The sequence below is a fragment of the Quercus robur genome, chromosome 11, assembly GCF_932294415.1.
Source record: "Quercus robur chromosome 11, dhQueRobu3.1, whole genome shotgun sequence".
Classification (NCBI taxonomy): Eukaryota; Viridiplantae; Streptophyta; class Magnoliopsida; order Fagales; family Fagaceae; genus Quercus; species Quercus robur.
Window position 1 is genome coordinate 882,394 of NC_065544.1, and position 19,042 is coordinate 901,435.

General features: G+C 34.8%; 1 protein-coding gene across 1 annotated transcript; it reads right to left on the bottom strand.

Annotated features, from left to right (window-relative positions):
- Nucleotides 1–12,170: 12,170 nt before the first annotated feature.
- LOC126707007 (uncharacterized) lies at nt 12,171–13,058 on the bottom strand. The gene has a single exon (XM_050406594.1). The coding sequence runs from the start codon at nt 13,056–13,058 to the stop codon at nt 12,171–12,173; it is 888 nt and encodes a 295-aa protein (XP_050262551.1).
- Between the last annotated feature and the right edge of the window lie 5,984 nt (nt 13,059–19,042).

Consider the following 19,042-nt stretch of genomic DNA (forward strand, 5'->3'; position numbering starts at 1 on the left):
ATAATTGTCCCTATTTTATGTACCATTGTTATGTATATGATTTAATTTAATTTATCAAGACACCCACGATAATGCCTTGAAAATGCTATGTATAAATAGTTCACTTAAATAAATAAAACCTCTCTTCTTGCAACAATAACAACAACAATAACAAAAAAAAGAAAAACTTGTCATGTCAATTGGCCTCTTTTTAAAAACATTTAGGGTGTGTTTGGATACTGTTTTTTTTATTTTTTTGGTAAAATGGACTTTCATTCAAGAAACTAAGAAACAGAAGCAATTACATCAGAATCAGGACAAAACCTGAAATGAAAAAGACCATATAGGTCAGCAAGATAAAACTCCAATAGATTAGACGGAGGGGAATCATAATACAACATATCTGAATCTTGAAGAGATCCTATTCTAGCAAGAGCATCTGCACAGGCGTTTGCTTCTCTATAGCAGTGGTTCACTTTAATCTGCGAAACTTGAGAAATTAGAAGTCTACAATCAGCCACAAGGAATGAGTTAGTAGCATTGGGGGTGTTGTCATTGTTCATCAATTCAACAACAGCTTGGGCATCTAACTCTACTTCAAGAGCACTAATTCTCAAGTTCAAACACATAATTAACCCATCCCTTAAAGCCCAAAGCTTTGCTAGGAAACTGGTGGTTTTTCCTATGCTTCTAGAGAAAGCTTGAATCCATAATCCGGAGTTTGATCGAAGAATGCCCCCTCCACCTGTTGTACCCGGGTTTCCAAGAGCTGAACCATCTATATTCTGCTTGAACCAGTTGCAGTATGGTCTTTCCCATTTGATACTTCGCTCGATATGAGGACTCTTGGAAGAGTTTCCTTGAGCACAAAACACAAACTCAGTTGTTCTATGAATGACTTCGGTGTGAATATCATAGTTTGGATTGCGATTCTGGAACACTACTTTGTTTTGGTGTTGCCAAATGGTCCACACACCAAAAGCAAAAATCATGTTCCATGGAATCCCCATACTCCCCCATATTTTGTATTTACCTTGCAGTTAAACTTCAACCAGTCCTGAAGGTTCATACTGAAAGAATCAGCTCTACTATTAGCTCCAAGGTTCTGCCAACAGTTTACAGCAAAAGAATAGTCCCTCAAGAGATGAATAATAGTTTCTGGCACTTGATGACATATTGGACAAGAGGTGTTCACAGGGATTCCTCTAGCTACAAGGCATTCACGGGTGGCAATGCTATTGTGTAAGCACATCCAGATGAAGAATTGGACCCTTGGAAGAACATTTAATTTCCAAACCCAAATGCCATTGAAGGAGTGATGAGGTTCGAGTTGCTGTATTGTCAGCAAGTAGGCATTACTGAGGTTGAATTGACCATTAGAGGTTGCTGCCCATATCAACCTATCCTCTGTTGACGCAATACAAGATTGAGGCATTGCTCGAATTTCCATGACAATCTGACTTGGCAAGGTAATAGAAATCTTCCCCCAATCCCAACCCAAGTCTGAGACTAAGTCCTTGACTTTAAAATCCTCTTCCCCTCTTGTGAGAGGCCCCTACACAATAGTTCCCAATGGTCCATTTGAAGTCCAATTATCGAACCAAAAGTTGATGTTACTGTCACGGCCTAGACTCCATCTAGTGCCTTTTGCAAAAATATCTAACCCCTTCCTCATTGCTTTCCAAGTACGGGAACTAGGCAGGGAAGATTCATTAGGAGAAGCCAACCTCCTATGGGTCATATATTTTTTCCTCAAAACTTTATTTTGCTGAAACTGAAAATTTATTGCTGAAAGTACTGTAGATAAAAGTAAAATATGATAATTGTCCCTAGTTTATGTACCATTGTTATATATATATATATATATATATATATATATATATATATGATTTAATTTATCAAGGCACCCATGATAATGCCCTGAAAATGCTATGTGTAAATAGTTCACTTAAATAAATAAAACCTCCCTTCTTGTAACAATAACAACAACAACAAGAACAACCAAAAAAGAAAAAGAAAAACTTGTCATGTCAATTGGCCTCTTTTTTTAAATATTTAGGGTGTGTTTAGATACCTCTTATTTTGCTAAAACTGAAAACTTATTGCTGAAAGTACTGTAGATAAATGTAAAAGTTAGTCAAAATAATACAGTGGGGCCATGAATAGTAGTAAAAATAAGCTGAATAGTCAAATAATTTTAATTTTCCATCCCAATCCAAACGGACACTTAGCCTAGTTGTGGTCCTATTAACTTATATAACAAAATGATGGGTAATTTGTCTAATAAAAGATAACAAAATAACTAAAAAGAAGAAAATGTGACATGTTCTTTTTTCTTTTTTTTGGGGGGGGGGGGGGGGGGGGGTAATGTAGAGAGTTCAAGTTTTGTTTTGAATGTTAATAGGTTTAATTTTCCCCCATTTAAAAAGATCATTCCTCTTTTTACATCTATTTTTAGATATCACCAAAAAGCATGATGATTGTAGTGTCAACCTTTGATGCATTTCACTAAATTTATTGCACATAAAAATACAACTCATGTTAGTTCTAAATTAAAGTGAAAGAATTTTAGTCATTCTGCAAAGATTTTCTTTTCCATTCATTATTTTGGTTTGATGCTAACAAAACAACATTCCAACAAAATTGTTCTAATGAAGAACTTTATTCAATTATATTCTACCAATAACTTTTTTTTTTTTTTTGAGAATGATATTCTACCAATAACTTAAAAAATCATAACATAACAAGTAACTAAATCCCTTTCATTAAAAAAAAAAAAAAAAAAAAAAAAAAAAAAAAACCATAGTCAAAATGAGGTGTCTGACAAATGTGATGGTGGCAGCGGTGATGATAGTGAGGATTTTGCATGCTTTGGTACAAATTTTCGAGCCCATACATGCTTCCCATTAATGGTAAATTTTACCTTCCCCATACCACTGAGTATCATTTCCATGGTTGAAGCCGTTTGAAAAATTATACGAGCGAACAATAGTTGTTCATGTGGTTGTGCTTCTTGCATATGCAAAGACTCTATACAAATCCCATAGGATCTAGTAAAAAACTCTCGGATTTCACATTCTTGTACGGGATAACCCTTAGAGAATGCAACAAACATGGTCCTATCATCTATTGGTACCTCATTCCCTAGTGTTCTAGGTTGAATCAAATCACCTCCACCAAGTCCAACATGCATGACGAAGTCCATGTTGGGCTAGCTAAGGAATGGTGAGTGGGAGGTGACAGCACCATCTGGCTCTCTGCTACGCTTTGAGAAGCATTTCTCTCTACAGCTTGTTGCATGATGTCTGACAATGCTGTAATACATACCTCATTCACAATTTTGGCAATCCCTACAACACCATTTAGCTGATTTTCTAGAAAAAAATGGAGAGAGATCTCTTTCTCCATCAAGCTTTGGATGAGTGGAATATCATTGTTATCAAATGATGAAGATATTTGGTTGGTGTGCAATTGAGGCATATGATAGCCTCATCTGCAAGTTCATTAACCAAAATGTAAGGCAACAATAAGATTTTGTGCACAACATTATCAAATCACATATGCTCCAACCAAAGCCATAGGGCCATAACTTGCATAGACTCCATTGGATCTCGCCAAAGGTTGATTACAAGGAGGGAGTATAGTTTTCTGTCAATTTTATGGAACGCATTGAACTCCTTTTGAGAGAGAAAAGAAGATGAAGAATGCATAGTTTCTCTCAAGATCCTGCCAAGACAAATGCAATTGTCAATATTATATTGTTGTCACAATATTATTTTTGTTGTCACCAACAAAAACTTAATAGTTTTCAATTCAGAAGAAAAAAAGGAAGCAAAGAAGAAAATAAATTTGTTATCACAATACTAAAATACTAAAAGAGAGATAATTTTAGTTCATGAACAACATGCTAATGAAGGAAATTTGGCCAGGGTTAGCACATTCTAAAAAGATTTTATATCTAGATATGTGATTGTATCCACATGAGTACAATTTCACGCCCACCATTTCAATAAATCTCTAGAGCCATATATCATATATAACACTCTCTAAGGAGAGTAATCCATCTAATGAATCACAGTAATGTCTTTTAATGACCTGCTATGGATTTAGGAAGTACAAAGAAACCGGAAAATAGTTGTTCTCGAGTAGGACTAATTTTCACTGTGAACCACTCGGCAACCAACTAACGCAGACAAAGTCAGAAAGCGTTGAAAGTCACACAAATACGACTTCTTAGACCAAAACAATTTATTAGTATTTTCAATCCAATTATGAAAAATAAATACAAGTCAATGTCATAATGTTGTTCTTGGAAAATTATTAGGTACTCCCGAAGTACCATAAATGTGTACTCTTTCCTCTCATATGAATGGTGGGTCTCATTAATTAAATTCATGGTGAGACCTACCATTCATGTGAGAGGAGGGAGTACGTATTTATGGTACTCCGGGAGTATACAATAATTTCCCGTTGTTCTTATCTTAGTGTTCTTCATTTACAAGGACTATGCTGGACTCAACATCTTTTTAAGTAAGAATTCATTTATGGCAAGATGTTAGTATTGTTTTGAATCCTTCTATAGAAATTGTAGTTGGCTTCGTTAATACTCTTCCTTGTTGGAATGTTAAATTTTGGCAATTACAAAATGAACAAAGTTTGACTATTAACTACTAATAGGAAGATAACATTTATATTTGTCACATGCAATGTACATATAACAAAACACTTGTCATCCTTCTATTGGTGGTTAGAGTTGAAGGCTCCAAACATGTTTGGATCCAAACATTTTCCAAAATGAATTATATCAATGTTTAATGGATTATGTTAGTGTTTGAGGAAAGCTAACTTGAAACCTAATCATTCTCAATTAAAATTGAAATTTTATTAATTGATTCCAAACATTTTCCAAAAAGAATTATATTAGTGTCTAATGGATTATATTAGTGTTTGAGGAAAACTAACTTGAAATTTAATCGTTCTCAATTAGGATTGAAATTTATTAATTGATTAATACATTTTTTTGTTGCAAGAAAAAAGTTAATATTTTTAATCATTAGGTAAATTACACCAATCTTCCATTAAGTTTATCACAATGGCACTCCCCCCACCCACAGCCAGCGCCCACCCCCCCCCCCCAAAAAAAAAAAAAAAAAATTGTATAAATGACACTCCCCTTGAGGTTTCTATAAAACAGCACCCGTTAAGATTGAATTTTTTATTAATAAAACATAGTTGCTTTTTGAGAGTAGAAAAAAGTAGGATAACGTGGCACTTAAAGTGTTAGTAAAGCATAAAAATTGGTCATTTTACAAAAATACCCTTTTAAGTTCTTTCATATTCCTTTCCTTCACTAACATTTCTCAGTCTGTACTTTTTGAGTTTTTTCTTTTTTTTTAAGATCTACAAAACCAGCCAAATGCCCAAATTTCAAACCCAAGCCAAATTGTCAAGCTTTTCAGGTTCCAAATTGAACCCATTCACCATAGCAACCCAGATACAACCAAAAACAAGGGAAGTAAAAGTAGAATCAAAGGCAGAGAGAGAAAACGAGGGCGACGGCTATAGAGGTTGTGGTGGTGGCACCGGTAAGCACAGCTAATAGAAACGGTGGTGGAGCTCAAGGTTTTGGTTTTGGTTGATACGAGAGAGAATCCGAGATAGCAGAGAGGGAGTGAGACAAATTTGGTGGTGGTGGGTGGGTTACAGATCTAGTGGTTGCATTGGTGTTGGTGGACTCTTTCTCTCTCTTTTTTTTTTTGGGATTGAAACGTTAGAGAGACCAAGAGAGAAGGAGGTGAGACGAGAAGAAGAAAAAGAATGCTTTAGACGTTAGAGACAGAAAATTGTGTAAAACGTTTAGAAGAGGTAAAAGATGATGAAGGGTATTTTTGTCTTTTACGTAACAAATTTAACTTTTCAAAAAATTTCTCTTTCTTCAGTAAATGTGTCTCCACGTGTAGTTTATTTATTATTTTATTCCTTCTCAACAAGTGCTATACAGGACCTGTTAACAGGACCCTTCTATAAATGCAATAAATAAGTCCTATCCTCGCATGTTATTACTTTCCTAAAAGAATATTTCAGTTTTATTCATTTGTAGAAATCTCAAATGGAGAACATCATTTACGCAAACCTTAGGTGGGAGGAGTGTGAGTTTGACTATAGATTAGGTAGGAATCTTTTCAAAAAATTAAATATTTCACCCTTACAAGCTGCTTTTGTTCCGGGTAAGAGGGGTATGGACAACATTGTTATAGCTCAGGAGCTCATTTATTCCATGGGTAACAAGAAAGGAAAGACGGGTTTCATGGCAATTAAGGTGGACCTTAAGAAAGCCTATGATAGGCTTGAGTAGAATTTCATCCATAAAGTTCTTCATGCATTTCACTTCTCTCATCACTTGGTAAAGCTCATTATGAGTTGTAGGACTGTCCAGAAGACCTAACGACTCGCTCAACTCAGCCAACCTGCCCGCGTCCGACCTGCTACCACCCGATTCGATGACTCCGACGGTCGAATGCGGGTTCCGGCGAAGCTAACCCGACCCCATGCAGGTCGGTTGTCGGTTTTTGGTTTCCAAACCCGTGACACCCGACCTGAACCAAATCCTTATCCTTTCCAGCAAAGTATTACGATTTTTTGACCAGATCCGGCCAGATTTCGGCCAGATCTCGTTGGATCCACCCAGATTTCGGCCAAATCTTGACTGATCCGGCTAGATTTAGGCCAGATCTCGCCAGATCCGGCCAGATTTCGTCCTCGGTGTTAAACCCGATACCGACCCGAATCAACCTGAAACCGACGAGACTCGAAATGAAAAATCCGACCAGGTCTCCAGGTTGGTTTCGGGTCAATTTTTTATTCACCCACCCCAGTCAGGTTAAGTCCGGGTTGGGCACGAACCTGACCCGGCCTGACCCGTGGACACCCCTAATGAGTTGTTTTTCCACTACAAGCATCTCCATTCTTGTTAATAGTGAGTCCCTAGAAAGTTTCAACCCTCAAGAGGCATCCGCCAAGGCAATCCAATATCCCCTTACATCTTAATCCTATGTGTGGAGTACTTGGGAAGCCTAATCGAAAAAGAATGTATTAATGGTGACTGGGTTCCCATAAAGGCTTCAAGGGGAAATCTTGAGATATCACATCTCTTTTTTGCCGATGATCTTATTCTTTTTGCCAAGGCAAGTGAAGAATGCAGTGTGGTTATTAGAGATGTGATAGACAGATTTTGTGCTGAATTGGGTCAAAAAGTGAGCTCTAATAAATCCTGCATCTATTTCTCCAGAAATGTGAAGGCAGAGCTAAAAGATAAAATTTGCAGCAATCTGCAAATCCAACCTACCAACAATTTAGGCAAATATTTGGGTTTTCCCATTAGACATAAAGGGGCTGCAAGGAATCAATTTAATTTTGTGGCGGAAAGGGTTATCAACAAGCTATCCGGATGGATAGCTAAGTTACTATCATTCGCAGGTAGGACGGTCCTTGTGAAATCTGTGATGTCAGCCATTCCAAATCATGTGATGCAAGGGGTGGCTCTACCAATTCATCTTTGTGATAAACTGGATAAAATTAGTAGGGATTTCCTTTGGGGATCATCTCAAGAAAAGAGCAAGATGCACTTGGTTGGTTGAAACAAAATTATCAAATCTAAGGAGGAGGGAGGATTAAGCATTCAAGCAGTGAGAGCTAAAAATCTAGCACTTTTGGCTAAGTTTAACTGGCGGCTCTATCATGAAAAGGATGCTCTGTGGGCAAAAGTTTTGTTAAACAAATACTATTCTCAATCAAGGAGGAACTCCAGTGATCCTGACAAGCTTCCTCGTTCTTCAATCTGGAAAGCGATCAAACAAGGCTTCCATATATTCTCTAAAGGAATTGCATGGAGTGTAGGCAATAACTCCAACTTGAAATTCTGGACTGACAACTAGTTAAAAGGGGGCAGCCTAAGGGAGCTCATAGAAGGTCCATTACAGTAGTTGAAAGACAAGATATTAGTTAAAGATATGTTTAGAGATGGAGAATGGAAATGGAACGAGCTGTCTTTTCAGCTTCTGGCAAGTGTGAAGGAAAAAATTTCAGCTACGCCTATCCAGTTATATGGTAGTAAGGAGGACACCTTAATTTGGAAAGCTACAAAAAATGGAGAATTTTCTACCGCATCGGCATATGAGTTGGCGAAACCTAAGGAGGATCAAGAATGCACATTCCTAAAATTAATTACTAAAGAAAGTTAATGTCTAACACAATAAAATTAATTACTAAAGTTTATTTTATTTTATTTTATTTTTTTTATATATACAAGATAGAAATTCTACTCTAACCTAATCTAAGTGTATATGTGTGTGAAAGCTCTCTCTTGGAGACTTGAACTCCGGCCCTTACCCCTCACACCCCACAAGCACTTATACTTGTGGAGTGACTATCGCACTAAGGATGTGCGGTGGTAATTACTAAAGAAAGTTAATGTCTTATATGTAAGGATTTTTTTTCTCCAATAAATGTAGGGAATTCAAATTGTGTGGATAGTAATTCAAATTATTAACAACATTTATTGACTTTGTCCCTTCTTCAATTTTTTTTTAAAATCATCATTTTAGATATCATAAATAACATCAACAATGTACCACCATTACCATTAAGATATCATTTGAATTTACTTAAGGTGAAAGAATTAAAACTTGAGTAATGTTAGAGATACAAACTATTTTACAAAAATTTTTGCAAACTGCTAATGTGGTGAATGATTATTGTTAAATGAAACCAGTAAATCGCCACTCATTCTCCTTGTTCTTATTTATGATTGCATCAATATGATTTTTATCAAAACCCTCCACTGAAAGATTAACCGACTCCCTCCAGAATAAAACTAACCCACCTCCTCTAGTAGTTCTTGGAGAAACAAACATGTTTTCAAATTGAATTTTCTTCATCACATCTTTTAGCCTTGCTTCATCTGCCTCTGTTTCGACTAAGAACACGATAGAGCGATCTTTTGCTTGCACCAATTCAGCAAGCTCGTTCACTGTACATGTGTTCCCAAGCCCATGACAGTTCCAGTTTAAGCAACTCATGGTGATTGGCAGGGCTGAACATCAGCCTCCACCATTGAGTAATAAGACACACATTCATCCTCAGAAACCCGCCTATGTTTGCTTGGTAACTTCGGATGAGCAACTCCCCTTCTCTTTCCACCAACTTTTCCTTCAACTTGCACTTCAGTCACAGCCTTCTCCTTGCCTACCCAACTTGGTTTGCTCCTGTCGTAGGTTTTTTTTTTTTTTTTTTTTTTTTTTTTTTTTTTGTGTTGCCCTAATTCCTGCTTGACGTGTACTTTGATTTTCTGCTGAGATGGCATGTTGAGTTGGCGAGTTAACAACCCTATTAGTTGTTGTCTTAGGTATCTCACTCCCATTAGGATTTTGCCCGTTAGTCATTAATGCCTCATCAATCTCCCTGACTTGAATATCAAATAATTCTGGCATAATAATTGAATTTGGAATTGAATTTCCGAATTCCTTAATCACCTCCTCATAAATAGGAGCATTTATTGGGGGTGATTTGGACATGATTGAGTCCGAATTTGGGTGGGTATCTCGCTAAAAAAGTAACGCATCTGCTCCTTCCACGTTAATTGGTTTTAACGGTTCACCCACATTAATATCATTAATACCATCTGCATTAAATTTTGCAGCCATCTCCGTTGGAATATCCATAAATTAACGTCTTATTTTATATTAACATATAAATCATTATTTATTAATAAAATTAAAATTTGTTAGCCAAAGGCGTAGTCGATTGGCAACAGGTGAATATTCCTGTACTGCCCCTTTTTGGTCTTGAGGGACAAAGGAGGCTAGGTTAGCCGAGAGATGGTTATTGGTTCAAGAACTCAAGCTGCCCCTTTTTCAAGGTAAGAAGGGGTAGAGAAAATGACTAAAGCCAATGTTCAAGTACCAGGCGTTACAGTGCTGAAATAACCCATGTCATACTCCCAGGATAAGCTCAAACGAACTTCAACAAAAGGATACCTATGACATCGATATGTTGTTGAATCTTACATAGTAAAAAATATGTATAAATTCTCTGAAAGTTCAATTCAATTAAACTTTTCTTGAAATTGAGGGCATTTTAAAATTTCTCATACATGCTGGAAATAAATTCATTTGTTAATTATGAAGCCTAAAATTATAATGACATGTGAGAATGGATATTGTTCTCTTTTATATATTTCACCACTAGTTGAAATTGTCCAGGAGTCATTAGCTTGCAGGATGATTTAATCACAAGATATTATTTTTTCTAGATGTATAAATTCATAAAGCTATGTACATAATAAAAAAGTTTACTGGTCTTGACATTTTTTCTCCCTAAAGACATTCAGAGCTAAAAACAATCTAAAACTTTAAAAATCAAAACTTTTCCTTAACCATTAAAAGAATTTAGTAATGCACTCTTCTTTAGCCTAGACTACAAGTTTCTCTTAACAAATCCAATATCATTTTTTAAAATATATCGAGTGAAAGATATTGCAAATAGTATGGGCAACATTGCAATCATCTAGAAGGTATATCCTTTAATGTCATGTGTAAAAGGAGGTTTTTTACTCTTATTTTCTTTAGCTTCTCAGGGTCACTACGGGTCCAGGAAAAACATTCTACTTTGCATTATGTTTATTCGTAGCATTTTTTTTTAATAAACTAAATTACAGTCTGTGCACTAAAACTTAAAAATCATTTGCAACCAATTGAAACATATTGAAATGAAGGGCAAGACTTAGGTACAGTATTTAGGTACTGTTCCCTAAGTTCTCCTCTTAAAATTTAGTCATGTGGATTTTTTCTCATGGGATGAAAGTATATCTTTTTAGTTAAGTAGACACATGGTTGAATTTTAAGAGGAAAATCTAAGGAACATCACCTAAAGTACTGTATCTAAGTTTTGTCCTGAAATGAATGTAATGGTGACCACTGTTTAGTTTCTTTCTACATACTGTTTAGTCAATCATGGACAATGGGATTAGGAAGTTTGTTAAGAGGTGAGCTATTAATGGGGAGCTTTTATGATTTTAGAACTTTTTGTCTACTACTCACAACTTGCCTTCTTAGAAAGTTATGGAAAAATTGTGTCAAATATTGAATGAAAAAGGGTAATGGTCAATCCTCTAAAGCATGTTTATTTAGAGGGTGCTATTAACGGGTGTTGTATAGCACCCATTAATGTGATAAAATTTAAAATAAATTATTTACGTTTTTTTAGGGATATGGAAAAAACTGAATATGTATTAAATGTGTGTCAGTTTAGATGGAGAAAGTCAAATCATCTTACAAAATTACAGCTGAAAAGTAAAAACTTTACTAATTTCCTATGCAGGTGGGATTTGTGAATGATCATAAATGAACCATAGTTGGTTTATTAATAGATGCTGACCGGCACCTATTAACAAAGTCCTTATTTAAAAAGTGTAATAAAAAGTCTGCTCATTATCATTATTGAAAGATAACAAATGATTGGTCAATTGTCTAACACAATAAAATTAATTACTGAAGAAAGTTAATGTCTTATATGTAAGGATTTTTTTTTTCCCCAATAAATGTAGGGAATTCAAATTGTGTTGATAGTAATTCAAATTATTAACAACATTTATTGACTTTGTTCCTTCTTCAATTTTTTTATTATTTTTAAAATCATCAATTTAGATATCATAAATAACATCATCAATGCACCACCAGTACCATTAAGATTCAACAAAAGTAGCATTAATGTGTGCAGTAAATTTTGTTAAATATATTTAAATTTGAATTTACTTAAGGTGAAAGAATTAAAACTTGAGTACGGTTAGAGATACAAACTATTTTACAAAAAATTTTGCAAACTGTTAGTGTGGTGAATGATTATTGTTAAATGAAAAAGTAATATTAATGGTGAGCCTAGATGAAAATTAATTAAAAATCGGTCATATCAACATTTTGTAAAAATATTGTAAAATAATTTGTAACTGTAGCATTACTCTTAAAACTTTTCTACAAAGATTTCCTTATTTTTCCATTCATTCTTTCGGTTTGATGGTAATAAAACAATATTCCAACAATATTGTTCTTCTAGAACTTCATTCAAATATGTTGTTCCAATAACTTAAGAAAACATGACATAACAACTAAACACCCCTTTCATCTAAAATTAATAAACTATGGTCGAAATGAGGTGCCTGGCAAATGTGATGTTGTTGGCAATGGCGGCAACAATGAGGATCTTGCACGCTTTGGCACAAATTTTCGAGCCCAAACATGCTTACCATTAATAATAAATTTTACCTTTCCCAAGCCACCAAGTATCATTTCCATATTTGAAGCATTGTGGAAAACGATACGAGCATACAATGCTTGTTGATGCGGCTGCACTTCTTGCATGTGCAAAGACTCTATACAATCCCCATATGATCTAGTAAAGAATTCTCTAACTTCCCATTCATGTACAGGGTAACCTTTAGAGAATGTAACAAACATGGTCCTATCATCTGCTGGTACCTCATTTCCTGAGGTTCTAGGTTGACGAAGTCCAGGGTGGACTAAGGATTGGTGAATGGAAGCAGAAGGTGGCATCATCAACATTTGGCTCTCTACTAAACTTTGAGAAGCATTTCTCTCAACGGCTTGCTGCATGATGTCTGAGAGTGCTCTAATACATACCTCATTCACAATTTTGGCGATCCCTACAATACCATTTAATCGATTTTCTAGGAAAAATTGGAGAGATATCTCTTTATCCATCAAACTTTGGGTGAGAGGAATATCATTGTTCTCAGATGAGGTCGGTATTTGGTTGGTGTTGATGCAATTGAGGCATATGATAGCCTCATCTGCGAGCTCATTGACTAAAGTGTAAGGCAAAGATAACATCTTATGCACAACATTATTAAAGCCCACCCGCTCCAGCCAAAGCCATAAGGCCATAATTTGCATAGTCTCCACTGGATCTCGCCAAAGGTTGATTACAAGGAGGGTGTAAATCTTCCGGTCAATTGTATAGAATGTATTGAACTCCTCTTGAGAGACAAAAGAAGATGAGGAAGCCATCATATCTTAACTCTGGTAATAAGGCAACAAGATCCTGGTTAAGAAATGTAATTGTCAATATTATTTTTGTCATCATAATTTCTATTAACAAAATTTTATAAATTTCAAGTCAAGGACAAATATGAATCAAAGAAGAATTAAAATTCATGGTCACAATACTAAAATAACTAAAAGAGAGATAATGTCAATGCATGCTCGACATGCTAGAGAAGCCAATTTGGTCAAGACTAGCATCTTCTAAGAAATTTTATGACCAAATATGTAATTAAAAGGAATTACTTAAACAAAATTCATTGTGCAAAAGACATTAAGTTTCATGCCAACAATACCAAAAAAGAAAAAAAAAAGTTCAAATATTGACAATCAATTTATAATAAAGTGCAAAGAAACCTGGAGGTAATTCTTCTTAAGTAAAACTGGTATTCACTGTGAACTTATTGTCAACCAACTAGGATAGCCAAGGTCAGGAGGCTCTTAAAGTCGCACAAATATGACTTCGTAGTCTGTGAAAATTTATATACGTTGTCAGTCTAGTACTTATGTAAACCAGAAATGAGTTAGTATCATAATGTTGTTCTTATCAAAGTCCTCTTCATATTACAATGATTATCTTTTTTTCAACATCTGTTTTAGGTAAGAATTCATATATGATAATGCATAATTAATGTTTTGAACCTTTCTGTAGAAATTGCAAGTTGGGTCATTAATAATCTTTCCTTGTTTGGAAGCCATATTTTTGGCAATTAAAAAATTATACAATAGTCTGATGGGTCGGAGAATAGAAATGTTTTTTTGAGAGAGTTTCAACTTATGACGTTCACTCCTGATGATAACTCATTATCACAAAATCAAGACACCAATCAATTTTTGGTGTAAGCGGGAAATGAACCCTAAATCTCTTATATAACCATCGAAAACTTTACTAGCTGAGCTAACTAGAACTTACAGAGAATAACAATTTAGTTTAAAAGTGTGTGTATATATATGTATGTGTGTGTTAATTTTTCAATTTGTTTCAACTCTCAATTCTCTCCTTCATGACTAAGTAGTATATAATCAAATTCAATTTATTGCATGTAGATTCAGCGGCAAGTTGCAAACTGGATTACTTACTAAGTAATGAGTATACTCTATGTTTTGTATTTTGTAAGCATGTGATATGGATTCGAATAATATTAGAGATACAAACTATTTTACAAAAAATTTTACAAACTGTTGAAGTGGTGAGTGATTACTGATTATTGGTAAATGAAAATGTGATATTAACAGTGGGTCTAGATAAAAACCAATAAGAGGTTAGCCACATCAACATTTTGTAAAAATATTGTAAAATAATTTGTGACTGTAGCATTATTCTATATATTCAGTAAATTTTTCCATTGAAAAGAAAGCATCTACTGGTTCATCCTATAATAAGAAGACATATATTAGTTACTTTATTAATTGCATTATTTTGATTTGTGAAATGTGAAAACGATTACCTAATAATCAGTTCCTTTATTATAATTTAATCATTATTTTGATTTTTATACGCGCACTTTTTTATTATACATACACACATATATATATATATATATATATATATATATACACTTTTCTATTTGATAAGTTATATATACACACACCCAAAAAAAAAAAAAGAGCTTAGTATTTTTAACAAAATTATGTTTGATGGCAATCTTTCATAAAATAAAATTCATTTTTTCCATTTTCACAGTGAAATTCTTAAAAAGTTTCATTTTCGCAAATTTTACACTAAAGTAAATAAATAAATAAAATCTTTCAATTGAACTAATGAAATTTTTAAAAACATGAATGATCCAAAACTTGAAGAAATAAGTTAAGCTCTAAACATATTTGAAGTTATCTTGCTCTAACCCATTATATGGCAACTAAAGAGATATTTCATATGTAGTTTTAGTGACAACATTTTTTTTAATGAGTCAATAACTTGTTAATTGCTACATAACGAGTTGAAAAAGATATATTCAAATATGTTTGGTGCCAAACTTTATCAAATATTTAAAAGATATAAGACCACATTTTATAATAAAAAATAGAATTGCGAAAAATAAAGTTGCGAAAAATAAAGTTATATCTTTATAACTATTGTTAGGGTACTTTTTTTTTTTTACACCTAATTTTATTTGAGTATCACCTATTTATTTTCAAACACCACTAATAAGTTATTGGGTTTTCCCAAATATTTTTTTCTCTATTATTATGTTAATCACAAATGTTTCATATCTCATTATCTAAATTGAGTTATGATATAAAATATCATAAAAAAGCCCAAAAACTCATATTTTATCCAATTTTATTATCATTATTTAAATAAGCCCAAAACCGGCCCTATGAACTCAATAAACACATCCTATTCTATTTAAAGTCCAAGAATACTTATGCTTGGCAATATTTGAAAAGCCAATGATTCAAATCCATGGTAAAACAATTTTATCAATGGAATTCAAATCCATAATCAAAGCCCATAGCAATTTATTTATCTAAAACCCAATTCACATTAACAATATCAAAACACGATTCTCATTGGCAATATCAAAGCCTAGTTCTTGTTGGCAATATTTAAAACCCAATTTTCATTGGCAATATCAAAACTCAATTCTCATTGACAATATCGAAGCCCAATTCTTGCTGGCGGGAATATTTAAAGCCTAATTTTCATTGGCAATATCAAAACCCAATTCTCATTGGCAATATCAAAGCCCAGTTCTTGCTAGCAATATCAAAGCCCAATTCTTATTGGCAATATCAAAAACCCAACTTACGTTGACACTATTAAAAGTCCAAGTTAACTACTTGACACTATTTTATCAAAAGCCCAAGGTTATTAATACTTGGCAAAATACTATATCATAATTATTTCACTTAAAAGTCCACTGATGAATGATACTTTAGATTCTTAAACCTATTACTACAATATTATAAGCTCATGGAATTTATGAATTATCTATTCTCAAAACCCATGGCAATCATTTTATAAAAACCAATGGAAAGTTATGATTATTAGACCCATGACGTTTATTTATTTCATATTATAAACTCATGTTCACTATCTATCTTACATCACAACATTCATAATATTTATTACCAAAACTCATGGAAATTATTCATCCTACGTGTCCATTATGATTATCTATAGAGAAACTCATGAGAACATCACATTATTCCATTATAGTGGTTGTTACCATATTTATTTAGAACCCATGGTAAATATTATTCTCAAGAACAATATTGGAGGTCATTATTTAAAAAAGCCCCAAAGAAAATATCATTTACAAAATAATCCATAGTAAAAATTATGAGAAATTATACAAGTAGTTATTTAAAGCCCGTGGAATTAATACCCAAAATCTATCATAAATATTTATTAAAGCTCATGGATTCATTTTATTTCTACTAACAACTAAAACCCATGAGGAGTAAAAAACTCATGGCAAAGCATGTCTTTAATGCCCATTTTGTAGGCCTACGAGTCTAATGGAGTAGGGAACAAGCCCAAGCAAAGAAAGGGCCATGTGGCCCAACTAAAAGTGCTGAAATGGAGCAAAGTTCCAGTCCAAAAAGGTCCCCAGCAAGAGGCTTGAAAGTGGGCAACCAGCCCTTGTTCATGCCTAATCAAAAAACAACTAGAGACCCCTACAAGAGAACCAAGCCTTTGAGGATGAACTAGGGGTTGTCGCATCAGTTTTCTGCTACCCTCTACTTAACGTGAATAGTACTCGAGGGTTGTCATATCAGCTGAAGTCTGAAGGACGATGAAACTCCATCATCTTCCTCAAGACTGTACCTAAAACCAAGTTATCCAAACTTCAGCAAATTGATGCTATAAATGGCAAAACCGTTCAAGACATGATTCATGTGCCAAGCCCATAAATCCTAAAGGGGAAAAATTGGGAACATGTGGTTTGGAAGGCATAAAAGGATCTCCAGCGGAACCCCCTGAAGTGGATTTAGGGCTTGACACCTGGCTTGGGGTGTTAAATCTTACTTCTTGAGGGGACCAAATCTCAGTTGCAACATTAGGATTCGTTCCTGATACACGCCTTAATCTCATTGATTAGGCTCAGTCCCAGAAATCCTGGCATTTAATGCAAAGCACTCTAAAATCCCATCATTACCAAAGAGGCAAGGCAACCCCTAAAGTAAATCTCCTATTTCTGACAAAAAATCCCATGAAAATTAACCTTGATTCACTACCTCTGATTAGTCATACGTTTTTTGAATTCTTGTTAATTAATACTTCTCTAAAACTCCATTATAAAAACATACACACCTCAGCCCACAGAGGGGGGGAGCCTCTCTAAAATTTTTTGTCATTGACTTCATTATGCAGAAATTTAGTCCCTATCAAGCTTTCTTTAAGCTTCCTCAAGCTATCTTGAGCTCACTCACAACCTTTCTCAACCTATAGTCACCATAACACCAACATTCACCACTTGGCTTACACCTTCCTACTCCATAAACGTCCCATAATTGACCAAAGGACAGCTACCCTCTCTAAAACTCTTGGTTTGTTTACTACTTTGCTTGTGGTTTAGCTTTCCTCAAGCTCACCACTCACCATCTTTAGCCCACACTCATCTAATCTCAGATACTTCTTTCCCCCTTTCACACAATCACAGCCCATAAGTGTCTCTCAACTAGTCATAAACAGCCCACCACTCACAAAAAGCCTTAATCTTAGTATTAATCTCATCTCACTCACTCAAAATGGCTCACATTCACCTCATTCATGCCTTATAAATACACACTCACCAAAATCTTAGTTTAATACTTGCTACACTGAGCTAGGATCTCTCTCTCCCTTCATTCCATCATATTTTTCCTCTTTTATTTGTAACTATGAAGCCTGTAAGGTTGAATTTTATCAACCACCTTGTTGGCTTTATTCCATGCCAAATTTGCTTGTATTTTAGCAATTAGTAATCCTGTATTTAGGTGGGAATCATGTAAGGGTAATGAGTGAGAGAGTGTGAAGTAATGCTCAAGATTGTACAAGGATGCAAAGACTCGCGGCTGGGACTCGCGAGTGACTCGCGACTGGCAAGTCGCCTACTGCAGCACACGAGTGAAGTGTGCAAAGAAGATGAACAGTCATGCCAGTTGGAGCACTACAGGACAAAAAGTCCAGCTTGGTCGTTCTGTTAACTCGCGGCTTGAACTCGCGACTTAGTCAAGTCGCGAGGCCAAGCCGCTAACCAGCTCTGTTTTGAAAAACCTGACTCTTCGCATTCCACTCTCATCTTAGTATAAATACCCCTTATACCCACGAAATGTAGAGAGCTTCTAGAGAGAATTTTGAGAGAGAAACCCTAGAGAAAAACAAGATTGACTCATCCTCAATCTTCACATAGAGACTCTTCAAATTCCTCTATTCTCTTCCTCTCCATTGTTACATCCTTGAGAGGTACATTACCAAAACATTTTCTCACCATACCTGTGAGAAGGCTGTTTGGTGCTTTGGGAAGCAGTTAAGAATGGACCAATTTCATATTGGTTGATGCTATGGTCAATAGCGGAATCCGGAAAGCTAAAAAAGAAATAGGTTCGGCGTAACCTCGTTGGAGTAGGAACTTAGTGGACTTAGGTACACTGGGTAGATTAGGCTTAGAGGGTCTTCTGCTGTTCATGTATCCCAACTACATTCTTTAGTGGATTATTTACTGCTTGGAGAGCGGCAGAGAGGTTTTATGCCGAGGGCTTCAGTTTCCTCTTCGATAACACATCGTGTGTTGTCCTTGTGTTTGTATCTATCTTCCCTTAATCTTTTCCATTTAATTTCTACTGTGAATGTGATTTTATTTGGTCTAAGATTGTTGATCAATTCTGTTTTATGCTTATGTTCAAATTCCGCACATTAATTGCTTGATAATAAACTTGAATTGATAATTTGTAAATTGGGGTTCTAAACGTTCAAGGTGTTTTATACACTAATTGAACATTCAAAGCCTTTAATCCTTGTT